Source organism: Macrosteles quadrilineatus, unplaced genomic scaffold (genome assembly GCF_028750875.1).
Source record: "Macrosteles quadrilineatus isolate MER2022 unplaced genomic scaffold, UCM_ALF_1.0 Scaffold_4__1_contigs__length_99947679, whole genome shotgun sequence".
NCBI classification, from domain to species: Eukaryota; Metazoa; Arthropoda; class Insecta; order Hemiptera; family Cicadellidae; genus Macrosteles; species Macrosteles quadrilineatus.
The window spans coordinates 45,173,998-45,186,575 of NW_026542597.1; the positions used below are offsets into that span (position 1 = coordinate 45,173,998).

General features: G+C 35.8%; 1 protein-coding gene across 1 annotated transcript in view; it reads right to left on the reverse strand.

The window, feature by feature from the left end:
- LOC128993318 (NFX1-type zinc finger-containing protein 1-like) overlaps positions 1-12,578 on the reverse strand; it is a 98,343-nt gene that overhangs the window by 66,854 nt on the left and 18,911 nt on the right. Inside the window, exons 5-8 of the mRNA XM_054417134.1 lie at positions 12,096-12,367; positions 7,863-8,006; positions 3,379-3,658; positions 2,304-2,508 (exon numbers count right to left, since the gene is read on the reverse strand). Coding sequence (XP_054273109.1) covers positions 2,304-2,508; positions 3,379-3,658; positions 7,863-8,006; positions 12,096-12,367 — 901 coding nt within the window. The remainder of the gene's footprint in view (positions 1-2,303; positions 2,509-3,378; positions 3,659-7,862; positions 8,007-12,095; positions 12,368-12,578) is intronic.

Consider the following 12,578-nt stretch of genomic DNA (forward strand, 5'->3'; position numbering starts at 1 on the left):
CAAATGCGTATTTTGCCATTACGTTTTAGTACGGGAACAATAGGTGTACCCCAATCACTAGTTGAAACAGTGGAAATGATACCATCGTCAACTAAACATTGTAATTCCTGTTCTACTTTGTCTTTTAAAGAATAAGGTATAGGTCTTGGTTTGTAATACTTAGGTACTACATTTGATTTGAGCTTTAACTTAACAGGATCTCCATTGTAACAGCCTAGCTTAGTGGTAAATACCTCTGGAAATTCGTTTAATAAATCTCGCACAACTTTAGACTCATTACCTGATTCTACTTTTACTTCATTTGAAGTCGACATTACACTATTTACATTGTTGGGGATACTAACAACAATTTGGAGATCTTTAATCCAATCCCGACCAATTAGAGGATTAGCACCGTTGCTTATAACATACAATGATAGGCATTTTTCTACTGATTTGTACTTAACATTAACATTGATTTTACCTACAGGTTTGATTTTTTCATGAGTGTAGGAACTCAGAACTAGATCTGTGGGGTTTAGTTTTACATCACTTAAGTGCTTATTGTAAAATTGTTCCGAAACAACAGAAACACAAGCACCTGAATCTACTTCAAATCTCATTTGTTTACCTTGTACTTGCAAATCTATTTGAATAGGTTCAATTTTGTTGACCATACCCTGATTTACATTAACAGTCAGTTCACTGTCAGTTTAAAAAATATTAGAAATGTCATATACCTCATCATTTACAACTTTATCGTTATTTTTAGATTCATCTACTTCCACATAATATTGTTTATGTTGGTATCTGTTACCCTGAGTATTTTTGGAGTAATTAACCTTGGCATTTGAACTATTTTTAGAGGAAGAATGATAGGACTTACCCCTCTTTTTTGATTTACATGCCTTCTCCAAATGACCCTTTTTTCTACAAAAATTGCACACGTATTCACGAAAATAGCACTGGTGCGTTAAATGACCCTTTTTTCCACAACAATAGCACTCTGTAGATTGCACAACACTTGGAACGGCACTTGATTGTTTGCTGCGTTGAGGTCGTTGCGCTGAGGAGAATCTCTGAAGCCTCATCGCTGTCCCCGTGCTGCCGCTGCCGCCGTGGTACGTCAGGGATGCTGCGTCCTTCTCTGCTGTCTCTAGCGATGTCGCCAGCTGCTCCGCCTTGGTAAACGTCAGGTTGTCCTCCGCCAGTAGTCTCTTCTTAATCGAATTATTCCGAATACCGCTCACTAATCGGTCCCTGAGATAGTCCGGTAACTTGTCCTCGAACTGGCAATGCTTTGATAATTGCTTTAAATGAACGATGTATTCCGAAATAGTCTCGTGTTCCAGTTGGTCGCGCTTGCTGAATTTATACCTCTCCGTGATAAACGAGGGTTTAGGATGAAGATGATCCTGTAGCACTTTCACAATGTCCTTAAACGACTTCTCCGATGGTTTTTCAGGCGTAATTAAGTCTTTCAGCAGATTGTACGATTTAACTCCGATTACTGTTAGAAACGCACTTACTTTCTTGTCGTCCGAAATTCCATTACACTTTATGTAAAGTTCAAAACGTTCCACGTATGTAGACCACGTCTCCTCCGAACTGTCGAACGGCCCGAAATTTCCGATGACACTCATTGTAGTAACTTCTTCTTCTATCAACGTTAATTTACCGAACGCGGTGTAAAAATTGCCGTCTAGTGGCATGTAACGTACCGAAACAATGGCACTGCACTGTAAAACGCGCTTCCTTTATCCACACAGTAGGTTGTCGCACTCGTCGCCATTGTCGCATCCGAACCTGGATGCGAGCGAAGGAGGATCGGGTACTCGAAATAATTAACACATTTTATGTTAAGAAAAACTGCATTGGTGTGCGGGAGCCGGTAAGGTAGGACGATGACTGTTGTACAGAGAGTGTCGGGTGATCGAGGTAGCAGTGGGAACGGAAGGTGGTGTGATGGAAACAACCAATGGGGTTAGTTTATTCGATCAGGCCATATGACGTCACATCGTACGATATCTAACGGTACATGGATCGAGCTAGCAAATTTAATACTTGTAATATTTGAATCTGAATTAGAAATATATAATTCATTTTATAATTAAATTAATACACCACGATTCCCCCCCTAGAATTTTGCGTCACAAGCATTTTAAAATTCTTCATTAAACCTTTGAAAGTTTATTTTTTACAATTACATAAAATTGATTTTCAACTTATATGAAGCAAAAAATCAGTAATAGTATAATAAGGCCTGTTTTCCTCGATAAAAAGCTTGGAGAGGTATAAATCTTAACAAAGAGAGGGTAATGTACCTTTCACATTTCTGTTGACACTTGTACAGGCAGTGGTCCTTGTCGATGATGTGACAAATCCGAGGACAGATGTGACCGCAGTTGGGGAGAACAGAGTTGCATTTGAGCCTACAGCCACCGTCCGGCACTGCCTTGAAGTCATTGGCATGGGATACCTCAGTCAGTTGCTCTGGATGCCTCTCACACCGCAGCAACAGTCTTTGACCTACAAGAAAAAATGTACCTTATAAGTAAATCTCATGGGGAGGGACCTTTGAGACAAACTTTAATAAAACTCCAATCTATAAAATCTATAAGGGAAAGGTCACTTTTCAACCTTTGCAACCACAACTATAAAGAAACGTTTAAGTCACTAAAGCTCTTAACGGTTATAAATCCCTATATTACCTCTGCAGTGGGGTCGGGTACAAATATAACCAAGACCTTACAGGCGCTACAAGATTTTTTAGTCTCTAAGCGCAGTGGATTTGAAACAAACTGAAACAACTTCGAGATTGGGTAGTAGAGAGCTGGTTTATTCAATGGATGAGATTTTTACGCAATAGTACTTAAATTTTCATACATATGAACCAGGGACGTACATATGCGACCGCCAGTTTCTGCGACGGCTGGTCACCTGAAATAAAATAGACTGACGTCGCATATTTGTGTCGGTGTCTTAATGTTATTAAAAAGCTTATATCTTTTTAACGGTCTATTTGAAGGCCCCAAATTTTCTTCAGTTCTCTACAGGGATGTCTGTCACATATGTGTGTCACTTGGTCTGTGGATATGATGATTAGTGACGTCATATGATAGTTGGCAAAACTGTTTTTTACTTTGCTGCATCACTGGCCCGTGGTCTACGTGTACTGCGACACCCGGTCTATGTGTGATATTAAAATGTATACCTCGGGCCGAGGCAAAAACCGCACTGTCGCAATATGTGGTGATCAGTAGCGAATGTGTTAAACAACTACTGTGTAAAAAAATTTTACCTCTGTAAAGAAAGAGCAACCTTTAATCTTGTGACGCCATTGTATCTATTTAAGAAATCACAAATTAAGAGAATTGGAAATTGTTTATTGATACTGACCAAAGGCATTGATGGACTCCAGCGTTTGCTTGATCTTTGGCCAGATACTGCTGCTGTTTGTCAAGTTGTCCATGTTTCCCACCACGTACAGACCCTCCTTGGCTCTAGACAGAGCCACACACACTCGGTTCTCTGTGCTCAAGAAGCCGATCTTGTTCTCCCTGTTGCTGCGCACCAGGGACAGCAGAATGATTCTGTTCTCCTCTCCTTGGTAGTTGTCAACCGGGGTGATCCTAACAGCCTTCATGTCTGGCAGAGTGAGCCCCATCTCTTTCTTTTTCTATGAAACAAATAGCTTTTTAATTTGCTAAACTTTGTATTTCTGTTCGTGACATGACATGCCTTTAAATCAGATCTCTTCTTAGAACTATTTACAATTTCCTAACCAATCACGTACAAATTGTTTAGTGATATTACCATAACCATAGTCTCCTCTAATGCAATGTGGCAACCTGCAGCCTACTCACCATAATAATAACAGTAATAACAAATGTGTTACCATCATAAACATTGTGCAGACTGCATAAATTAGTGCTACAGCTGTCTTGGTAGGCTGGAACTGCGGCATTGCCACTTTTGGCAGGCATTAGAGGAACCTATGAGACCTAAAATACAGGGTGTTTAAAAAAGAATCATCCAATTTTGAAAAATCATAGCTACTCATCTATGAATCTGATTTGATCGAACTATATACTGTTAGAAAGAGGAAGTTCTCGAGTTTCACGGGGTTTCTGCCAAGTAGCAGTAGCACGCTTCTGTCAACGCCCAGCTCAGTAGTTGTAAAAATGCCGTAAGAATTAAACACCCTGAAATTTTGTATTTCCCCCATGTTAAATTTTGTATTTTCCCCATGTTATTCCTATGGGGAATGGCATTGAATGAGACCCACTTTGGTATGCTCATCTCTTAGAAACGTGCTAGAGACTTTTGAAATTTGAAAACGGTGTGGAATGTCACCAAAAATTATCCAGAAAATATCCAAAATTCCCATTTTCAAATTTCAACCCCCCGAAAAATCTAAAATGTTGGACATCTGAAAACGACAAAAATATGTTTTTTTTTTAAACCGTTATAACTAGAAAGCAGTAAGAGCTAGCAACGATTTGAAAGAATTTCCATGGGCAGGAATTGATTTTCTACAAGACACTCTTAGGAGTTTTCCGAAAATCGCACCCATTCATCCCAAAAAACCACCTACTATCAAAAAATTGTATTTATTTTCAAATTTTCAATTGTTTTCACAACTTTTTTTACCTAAGTAAATTTGTATTGCAAGTTGCACATATGCTGTCCATCTAAAGGACGCCCTGTTGAGCACCTGTAAATGGTATGTAAAAAAATCGTAATTACTGTAGTTAATTTGTTATACAGGGTGAGTTTCTACTAAGTGCGTTAATTTTTACCAGTTATTCTACTCACTAAAAGGAACAAAAAATGACAAACAATAATTTTCCATCCCCACCCGTTATGCTGTAATGGCCGATTATGTGAATTTTTAAAATTACCTGTAGTAGCTTCACTAAAACGAGCATAGAAATTAAGCCAATACACGTACAGCATAATAACTTATACCAATAAAAAGAGCATTAAATTTCCTACAAAACCATTGCAACACCTGTAACATAAAACCATATTTTCACCGTTGTATGTCTCACATAACATAAAAAAAGAAGTTTCAAAATTAATTCTTTACAACTTCACAGTGGTTTTACAACTATACATACTAATGTGATGTTTTGTCAAATTACGTAAAAAACTTTCCCATTTCATGCCCTTTAAAATGATGTAGCCCATAAGGTTATTGCTGTATTAAAAGTTCGAAAAATTAGGTCAAAACCGCGTCAAGGTCAGAGTTTTCGGAATCAAAACATTGAACCAAATGTAATACAGTATCTGTTAATTTCTTTGCTATCTTATAATCAGCTGACATCTGATCAGCTGGGTGTTAAAACTTTGTTTACAAAACCAGCTGATTGCAATTGTTGGCTTGTAAACATTTAAATTATTAACTATTTCATGAACATACTTGAAAAATATTATAACTGTTTAGTGCTATGTTGGTGTTCACCAACAAAGTGTCTTGATATGATTTTATTTTCCGGGTTCTGTTATCAAATACAGCTGTAATCTGACGTGAATACAGTCGTCAGTTTCCTAATAGGTGACTTTCAAATGAACAAATATTCATCAGTGTCCATACAAGTTTCCGTGGCCACTAAACATAATTCTGTTGGGAACGTGATACAAGATGTGTATTGTGTATGTGTTGTGCTGAGTCAGATGTGTTGGGGTGGTTTGAGGACGGTCCACGGACAAGAACAATGACAGTTTTTAGTGACTTAGGTATTTCTCAGCTATTGAGAAAGGAAAAATTGCATCCCTACCATTTTACACAAGTACAGATTATTGAACCTAGAGATTGTCTACAGAGACTTCAGTTATGTCGCTCTGTTAGTTGACTTGATCATCGTGACTTCCTCAAGTCGATTTTGTGGACAGACGAATCCAAGTTTACTCGGGATTGTATTTACAACATCCATAATGGACATCACTATGCTACAGTAAACCCACATGTGATACACCAGTGTCGAAACCAAACAAGATTTAAGTTGAATAGATTACTCTAAAACCAGTTAGTTGGCCCTTTCATTGATGTTCCATATTCATTAAACTGCTGTCAGTATCTCAACGTCCTTACTGATACTCTACCAAGGCTCATTGAAGACGTCCCGTTGGATGTACGTAAGCGAAAAGTTTAGCAAGCATATGGTGCACCTCCCCACTTCAATAATGGGGTGCGAATTTACATTGGAAATACTTTCCCAATGTGGATTGGAATAGGCGGATCAATTGCTTGGCCACCACAGTCACCAGACTCCAATGGACTACTACGCTTGAGGTTACCTCAAACAGGAAAATTACCGAACACTAGTTCAAACAGCGGATGAGCTAAGAAATCGGACTTAAGCTTCCAACCTTCTTCAAGAGGAGCTAAAATTAAAGGCAACAGTGAGAAACTTTTAGAAAAGACCATATTTATGACCACATGCATTAGAGCAAAAATGGTGGACATTTTGAAAACTTACTTTGATTAAAAATCTAGAAACCAGACTTTACAGGATTCATTTTGTTTATTTGTACAAATGTATTAACCTAGATTTTTATCAAATTTATTTTGAATTTTTGTCATAGATTTATAAAATAATGAAATTGTTAATAATTTAAATGTTTACAAGCCAACAATTGCAATCAGCTGGTTTTGTAAACAAAGTTTAACACCCAGCTGATCAGATGTCAGCTGATTATAAGATAGCAAAGAAATTAACAGATACTGTATTACATTTGGTTCAATGTTTTGATTCCGAAAACTCTGACCTTGACGCGGTTTTGACCTAATTTTTCGAACTTTTAATACAGCAATAACCTTATGGGTTACATCATTTTAAAGGGCATGAAATGGGAAAGTTTTTTTACGTAATTTGACAAAACATCACATTAGTATGTATAGTTGTAAAACCACTGTGAAGTTGTAAAGAATTAATTTTGAAACTTATCTTATAAAAAGATAGGGCATTGCCAGGAATTATTAAGGAAATTGACAGGAAAGCAGGCTTACCTTTAAATAAGTCCATAGAGACACATAAAACATCACAAAATTAAAAGTAGAAATTTTCGTGGTCACTGACCACTTTTTCAACCACTGGAGATTGGAGAAATGGCAAAGGCAGTTGCAATTTGAATCTATTACACCTTGTCCTGAGCCAATCGTCGTCCTCCAGAAGACCAATTGGACAAGGTGTAATAGATTCAAATTGCAACTGCCTTTGCCATTTCTCCAATCTCCAGTGGTTGAAAAAGTGGTCAGTGACCACGAAAATTTCTACTTTTAATTTTGTGATGTTTTATGTGTCTCTATGGACTTATTTAAAGGTAAGCCTGCTTTCCTGTCAATTTCCTTAATAATTTTGAAACTTCTTTTTTTATGTTATGTGAGACATACAACGGTGAAAATATGGTTGTATGTTACAGGTGTTGCAATGGTTTTGTAGGAAATTTAATGCTCTTTTTATTGGTATAAGTTATTATGCTGTACGTGTATTGGCTTAATTTCTATGCTCGTTTTAGTGAAGCTACTACAGGTAATTTTAAAAATTCACATAATCGGCCATTACAGCATAACGAGTGGGGATGGAAAATTTTTGTTTGTCATTTTTTGTTCCTTTTAGTGAGTAGAATAACTGGTAAAAATTAACGCACTTAGTAGAAACTCACCCTGTATAAAATAACCTAGTGTCCATATATAATTATTAGTTTTCAAATTATAAACCTACGAGATCGGATAATTCTTTTTGAAACACCCTGTATGTTACAAGTGTACCTTTAATTGGTACCTTTAATTAAACTATTTCTATGAGTAAGTAAACTTGCTGTTCCACCCAATCACATAGTGCTGATTACATGTTATAGTGTATGTTGTTACTTACCTTGCGCATATACCACACCTGGCCGGTGTATGTCGCTAGTATGGTTATCTCTTCAGGCTTATAGTCATTCAGCAGCAAATATTTGCACAACTCCATCAAAATGTCTGCCTCGTGCGTGTTCTGCTTACTGGACGAGTCTGGCAACTACATAGAACAAACACAGTGATTCATAAAATCTATTATGTTATTAAAGTGATTAGGCCTAAGTCAAATTTCCTAAGATTTTCTTCAAAACTTAACATAAAGACTTAACAAATACCGAAACGCGTAATCCTGTTGGATATTTAAGAACCACTAAAGGCAGTCTGCAGGTATTGTAACCTTCTTATTTTGATTAACATAAAGAGCTGCCCAATTCAAACAACAATAATCAATTCTAAACAGTAGCTGCTTGTGGCGTCATTGTACACAGCGCTCCATTCAGTGTTCGGTTATATACTACATCCCACATACTTACAATAAGTTAGTTAGTTTTAAATTAGACTAACAATGCATATACTATAAATAATTTATACCAACTAGTTCAAATATAAGCCTTCAATTTACAAGACAATACAAACTATAGTTATTAGCGAATTTCCCTATAGGGAAGTAGCTATTACCGTAGGTCTCATGGTAAGACCTAAGCCCGGGACCGATTAACTTTTTCATTTTGATGTCCCCAGAGGCCAAAAACACCATTCGTTCAAATTTTTATATATCTATATATAGAGATATATATATATATATATATGTGTCCATCCGCACGATAACTTGAGTTTGGAAAATACTTTTATTTCTTACTAAACTATTATCATTTTATAAAAAAATCTTTTTTACCCTCCCTGTTGCAGAAAACCTAAGGTACTTGTTAAACTCATTCTATTTAAATAGGAAATAAATGTGCTATTTTTATGGAGGCATTTTAGTGTAAATCCAATCAGGTCAATGGAAATTCGCTTAGTCTGCAGGTTTGCTGCGGCGGGGGTATTTATAACTAGTGTGCGAAGTGGCAATTTGCTGAACATGAGAGAAATGTTATGCACAAGCCCCAAGTGTGGAAAGTTTCTCAAGTGTTATTTATCAACATAAGTCGTTTTCCCCGAGCCTTTAGGTATGATATTTTTTAACTTATTTACGTACCCTGCTTATCTGAGATTGTTTATTGATTGTCTGGAAACATATTAATAGAGAATATTTAATGTCATGCTTGCTGTAGGCCTAGTCATGTATTTGAGTTATTTTTATGGTTATCTATATATTAATTTGAAACTGTTTTTCTTTGTGACAGCTAATTCGAGAGGACGGCTGGGCGTAGAAACTCGGTAGAGGTGTCTAAAGAAAGGGCTTGGTCTGTAGATAAGCCATCAAAAGAGAAACGTGGCAAATTCCCTTGGGGCTCTGCCCCAGTGGCCTTTAAATTTCCATCCCATGTTATTCTTATGGGGGGAAAACGGGTTTTTGTCACAGCTAATTTCAGAGAACGGCTGGGCGTAGAAACTTGGTAGGGGTCTCTAAAGAAAGGTATTGTTCTGTAGATGAGCCATCAAAGAGAAACGAGGTAAATTCCCTTGGGGCTCTGCCCCAGAAGCCTTTAACCCTCCCAGTGTTACTTGACGAAAATTCGACAAGCAGCACACTTTGTGTAGTGTTACTTGTCGATTTTTCGACACGCAGACATCGTTTACGGCGAAGGCTCTATGACTGACTGAATTGGATTGAACTGGATCGAGTTAGGTATCGTTCTTTCCGTAATATTCTAAGCTTTCTCCAGAGGTCTGTCTCTAAGCGCTATTCATTTTAGTTCCGAAAATATTGTAGCAGACAGCTGACGTGCGTGTATTTGTAAACAGCTAGGTTCCCCCGGACCGATGACTGATGTGTTTTATTACGTTTATCATTGTTTTAGTGTTAAAAATCAAAAGTAGTGATATACGTGGTGCATTATAAGAAGATTTAAGTGGTTTTGAAGTGCTGGTTGATGATCCTGAAGAAGTAGGTAGTGATATTGATGTAAATTATCAGCAAGATTCCTAGCTATGGTTAGGCTATGCATTCTTAGCTAAACGCTATGTACTGAAATCAGTTTTTTGCCCATAACTTATTTATTTGCAAATCTACTTCCTTATATTATTATATATTTGTAATCCTCATAAAATTTAGAACAAAGTGGCTATTTTCAAATATTTATAGGCCTATAATTTATACAATTTCATTGAGCGCGAACTTATTTTTTTTTTTGAAAATTTTCGAAATTATATTTTTTTACCTAAAAATTTTTTTTTTTTTTAAATGTTCCTTATGTTTTATATATAATATTGAAGCCCATGATTTTCCAAACAAAATGGTATATAGAACATTAGAATTAACATTGTTTTAAGCTTCTCAGATCCGTTTTAATAAAACCTTGCAAATGCGCCAAAAATAGGTGGACATTAAATTAAGGCCTAAACTATGGACACTTGGAGGGTTAAAGTTGCCTCTTCAGATTTGTTTACATTACGACCATATGCATAATTCTACACTACTTTTTAATGAAACAGCTGTTAATATTTAAATTATTTGTCAAAATGAAGTACAGTATTTGCAATGGGGTTTTCTGATTTTAAAATGGATTTTATTCTGCATCGTGTCATGTTTTGAAATATAATGTTCTATTACCAAATCAGTGGAAAATCCTAATATCACAGTAACTCTTAAAATTATTTCTTTTGGAGTTAACTTATAGCTACTGTATCTATTGGTTTCTGCATTTTTTACCACTTCTTGGAGATTGTACGTACGTGATATTCATTGGCATATTGCATCTATAGACGAAACTTGGGTTGGTGTAATTATTAGAATGGAAAAGAGTGAGAAATCCTGGACAATTTGATATAGGCTAGAAATAAAACTGAATTAACACTGTCCTACATTTCTTGAGTAATCATTGAAATAACCGATTTGCAAACAATGGAAACATAGAAAAAGTCATAGAACACAACCAAGTAGAAGAAATAGAAATGTTTTTTTTTTCATTTATAATCGTTATCATAGACAACCTAATGCGGCTATGAGAGAGAAAAATTTGTAGAAAACATTAAAAAAAACAAGATCAGCTTTTTGAAAAAAGATAAGATATTTATAAAAGATTTTGATTGTATCTAACTGTTGTGTAGAGTGTGAGTATTTCCATAATATTTGAGTCGCCTGTAATGCTTCGCAATTGCTCGAATTCGAGCCACAGGTACACTAGTTGTTTAAATTTGACGACATTTATTGTAACACATGTTATTTAATGAATTATAAAGATTTGATTTGAATAGTAACAGGATTTTTCTCAGTTTAGGCATTTTAAAAAGCACATTTTAATGATTGCCATAAATTTCATAAAATGTGATAGGCCTAGATAAAATAAAATATGAGCCACTTTTATCATCTGACAAAAGAAAACTGGAGATCTCCCAGGGTAGAAATTTTATTGCTTGTTGGTTTTATATTATTAATAGTTACAGCTTATTCACTCTATGCTTATGCTAAGGACTGGACATTTGTTTTGTGTATAGTGCTAAGAAAATACACCAGTGTTATGTTATGAGTATTAAAACACTTAGGGAATATTAAGTTGAGCTGATAATGACGTATCAGATAACAGCTTTATCTGTCAGTGATAAGTGATGACTAACACCAACACTCTTATCTGGTATTGAGTCAAATACTCATTTTCTGTTAAAACCTACACCAATTTATGAAACAGTAAAATATCTTGAAACTAAATACTGAACACTTTATTTATTTTATTACTTTGTTTGAATAGAAAAGGTTTAATTCCTCAAATAGTTAGCACCTAGTTCAAACATCTGCTAATTACCAAAAATGATAACATTAATTTTATCAATTGAAATATTTTAAGTAAGTGGTTCTAGACTTATCAATATTCAAGAGGAAAATCTATACTTACACAAGTTAACATTTGCTTGCTTAATGATTTCAAAAACAGCTCCAACAATTTTGTTCAAATTCGTTGAAATATCTTAGTTTTAGGCCAAAAACAATATTTATGCTAGGCTTTGTTCTGGGAAAATCTGTTTTTCATAAACAACTTCAAATGACATTTTAATAATTTTAGCATTGGCTTTAAGGGTTTTTTAATGATGACAATGATGATAATGTAAACAAACTCACTTATATTGACCTCGAATATCTCTCTCATGGTGGACACTAATTTTTGTCAACATCTGTTATTAGAATGCAACTTTCACATATCTTCCTTACCTGATCTTCCGGCTTGTCGTGGGTGAGGAAGAAGACAAACTTGTCGATGCCTCTGACCTTTGAACGGTTTAGTGTTGAGGGATGATTGGCCAGTTGGGGGTAGATGGTGGGGGAGATGAGTGACGCAATCTCTGGCCTCATCCGATGCTGTTCGTTCAAAACAGAACAACCCAACCCGTTGTTCAACATCCGCTCAAACAAGGAACAGTCCATGTTGTACTTTTTAGCCAGTTTGAAAACAGCTGGGTTGGGTTTCAGTTGTTTGTGGTCACCTGAAAATGGTGTACTACTATCAGAGAAAAATAAAGTAAAAGGGCGTCTTAAAGAAACACAAATTTAGAACAACACAAAACATGTGTCTAATTAGGTACCTTATGCAGTTGGTGTGGAACATAATTAGGCCAAAGCCTAAAAAAACTATTTAAATTTCAAGATTCATAAAAAAAGTGGTTAACAAAAAGGCATAGCTGGAGGTAAAAAATC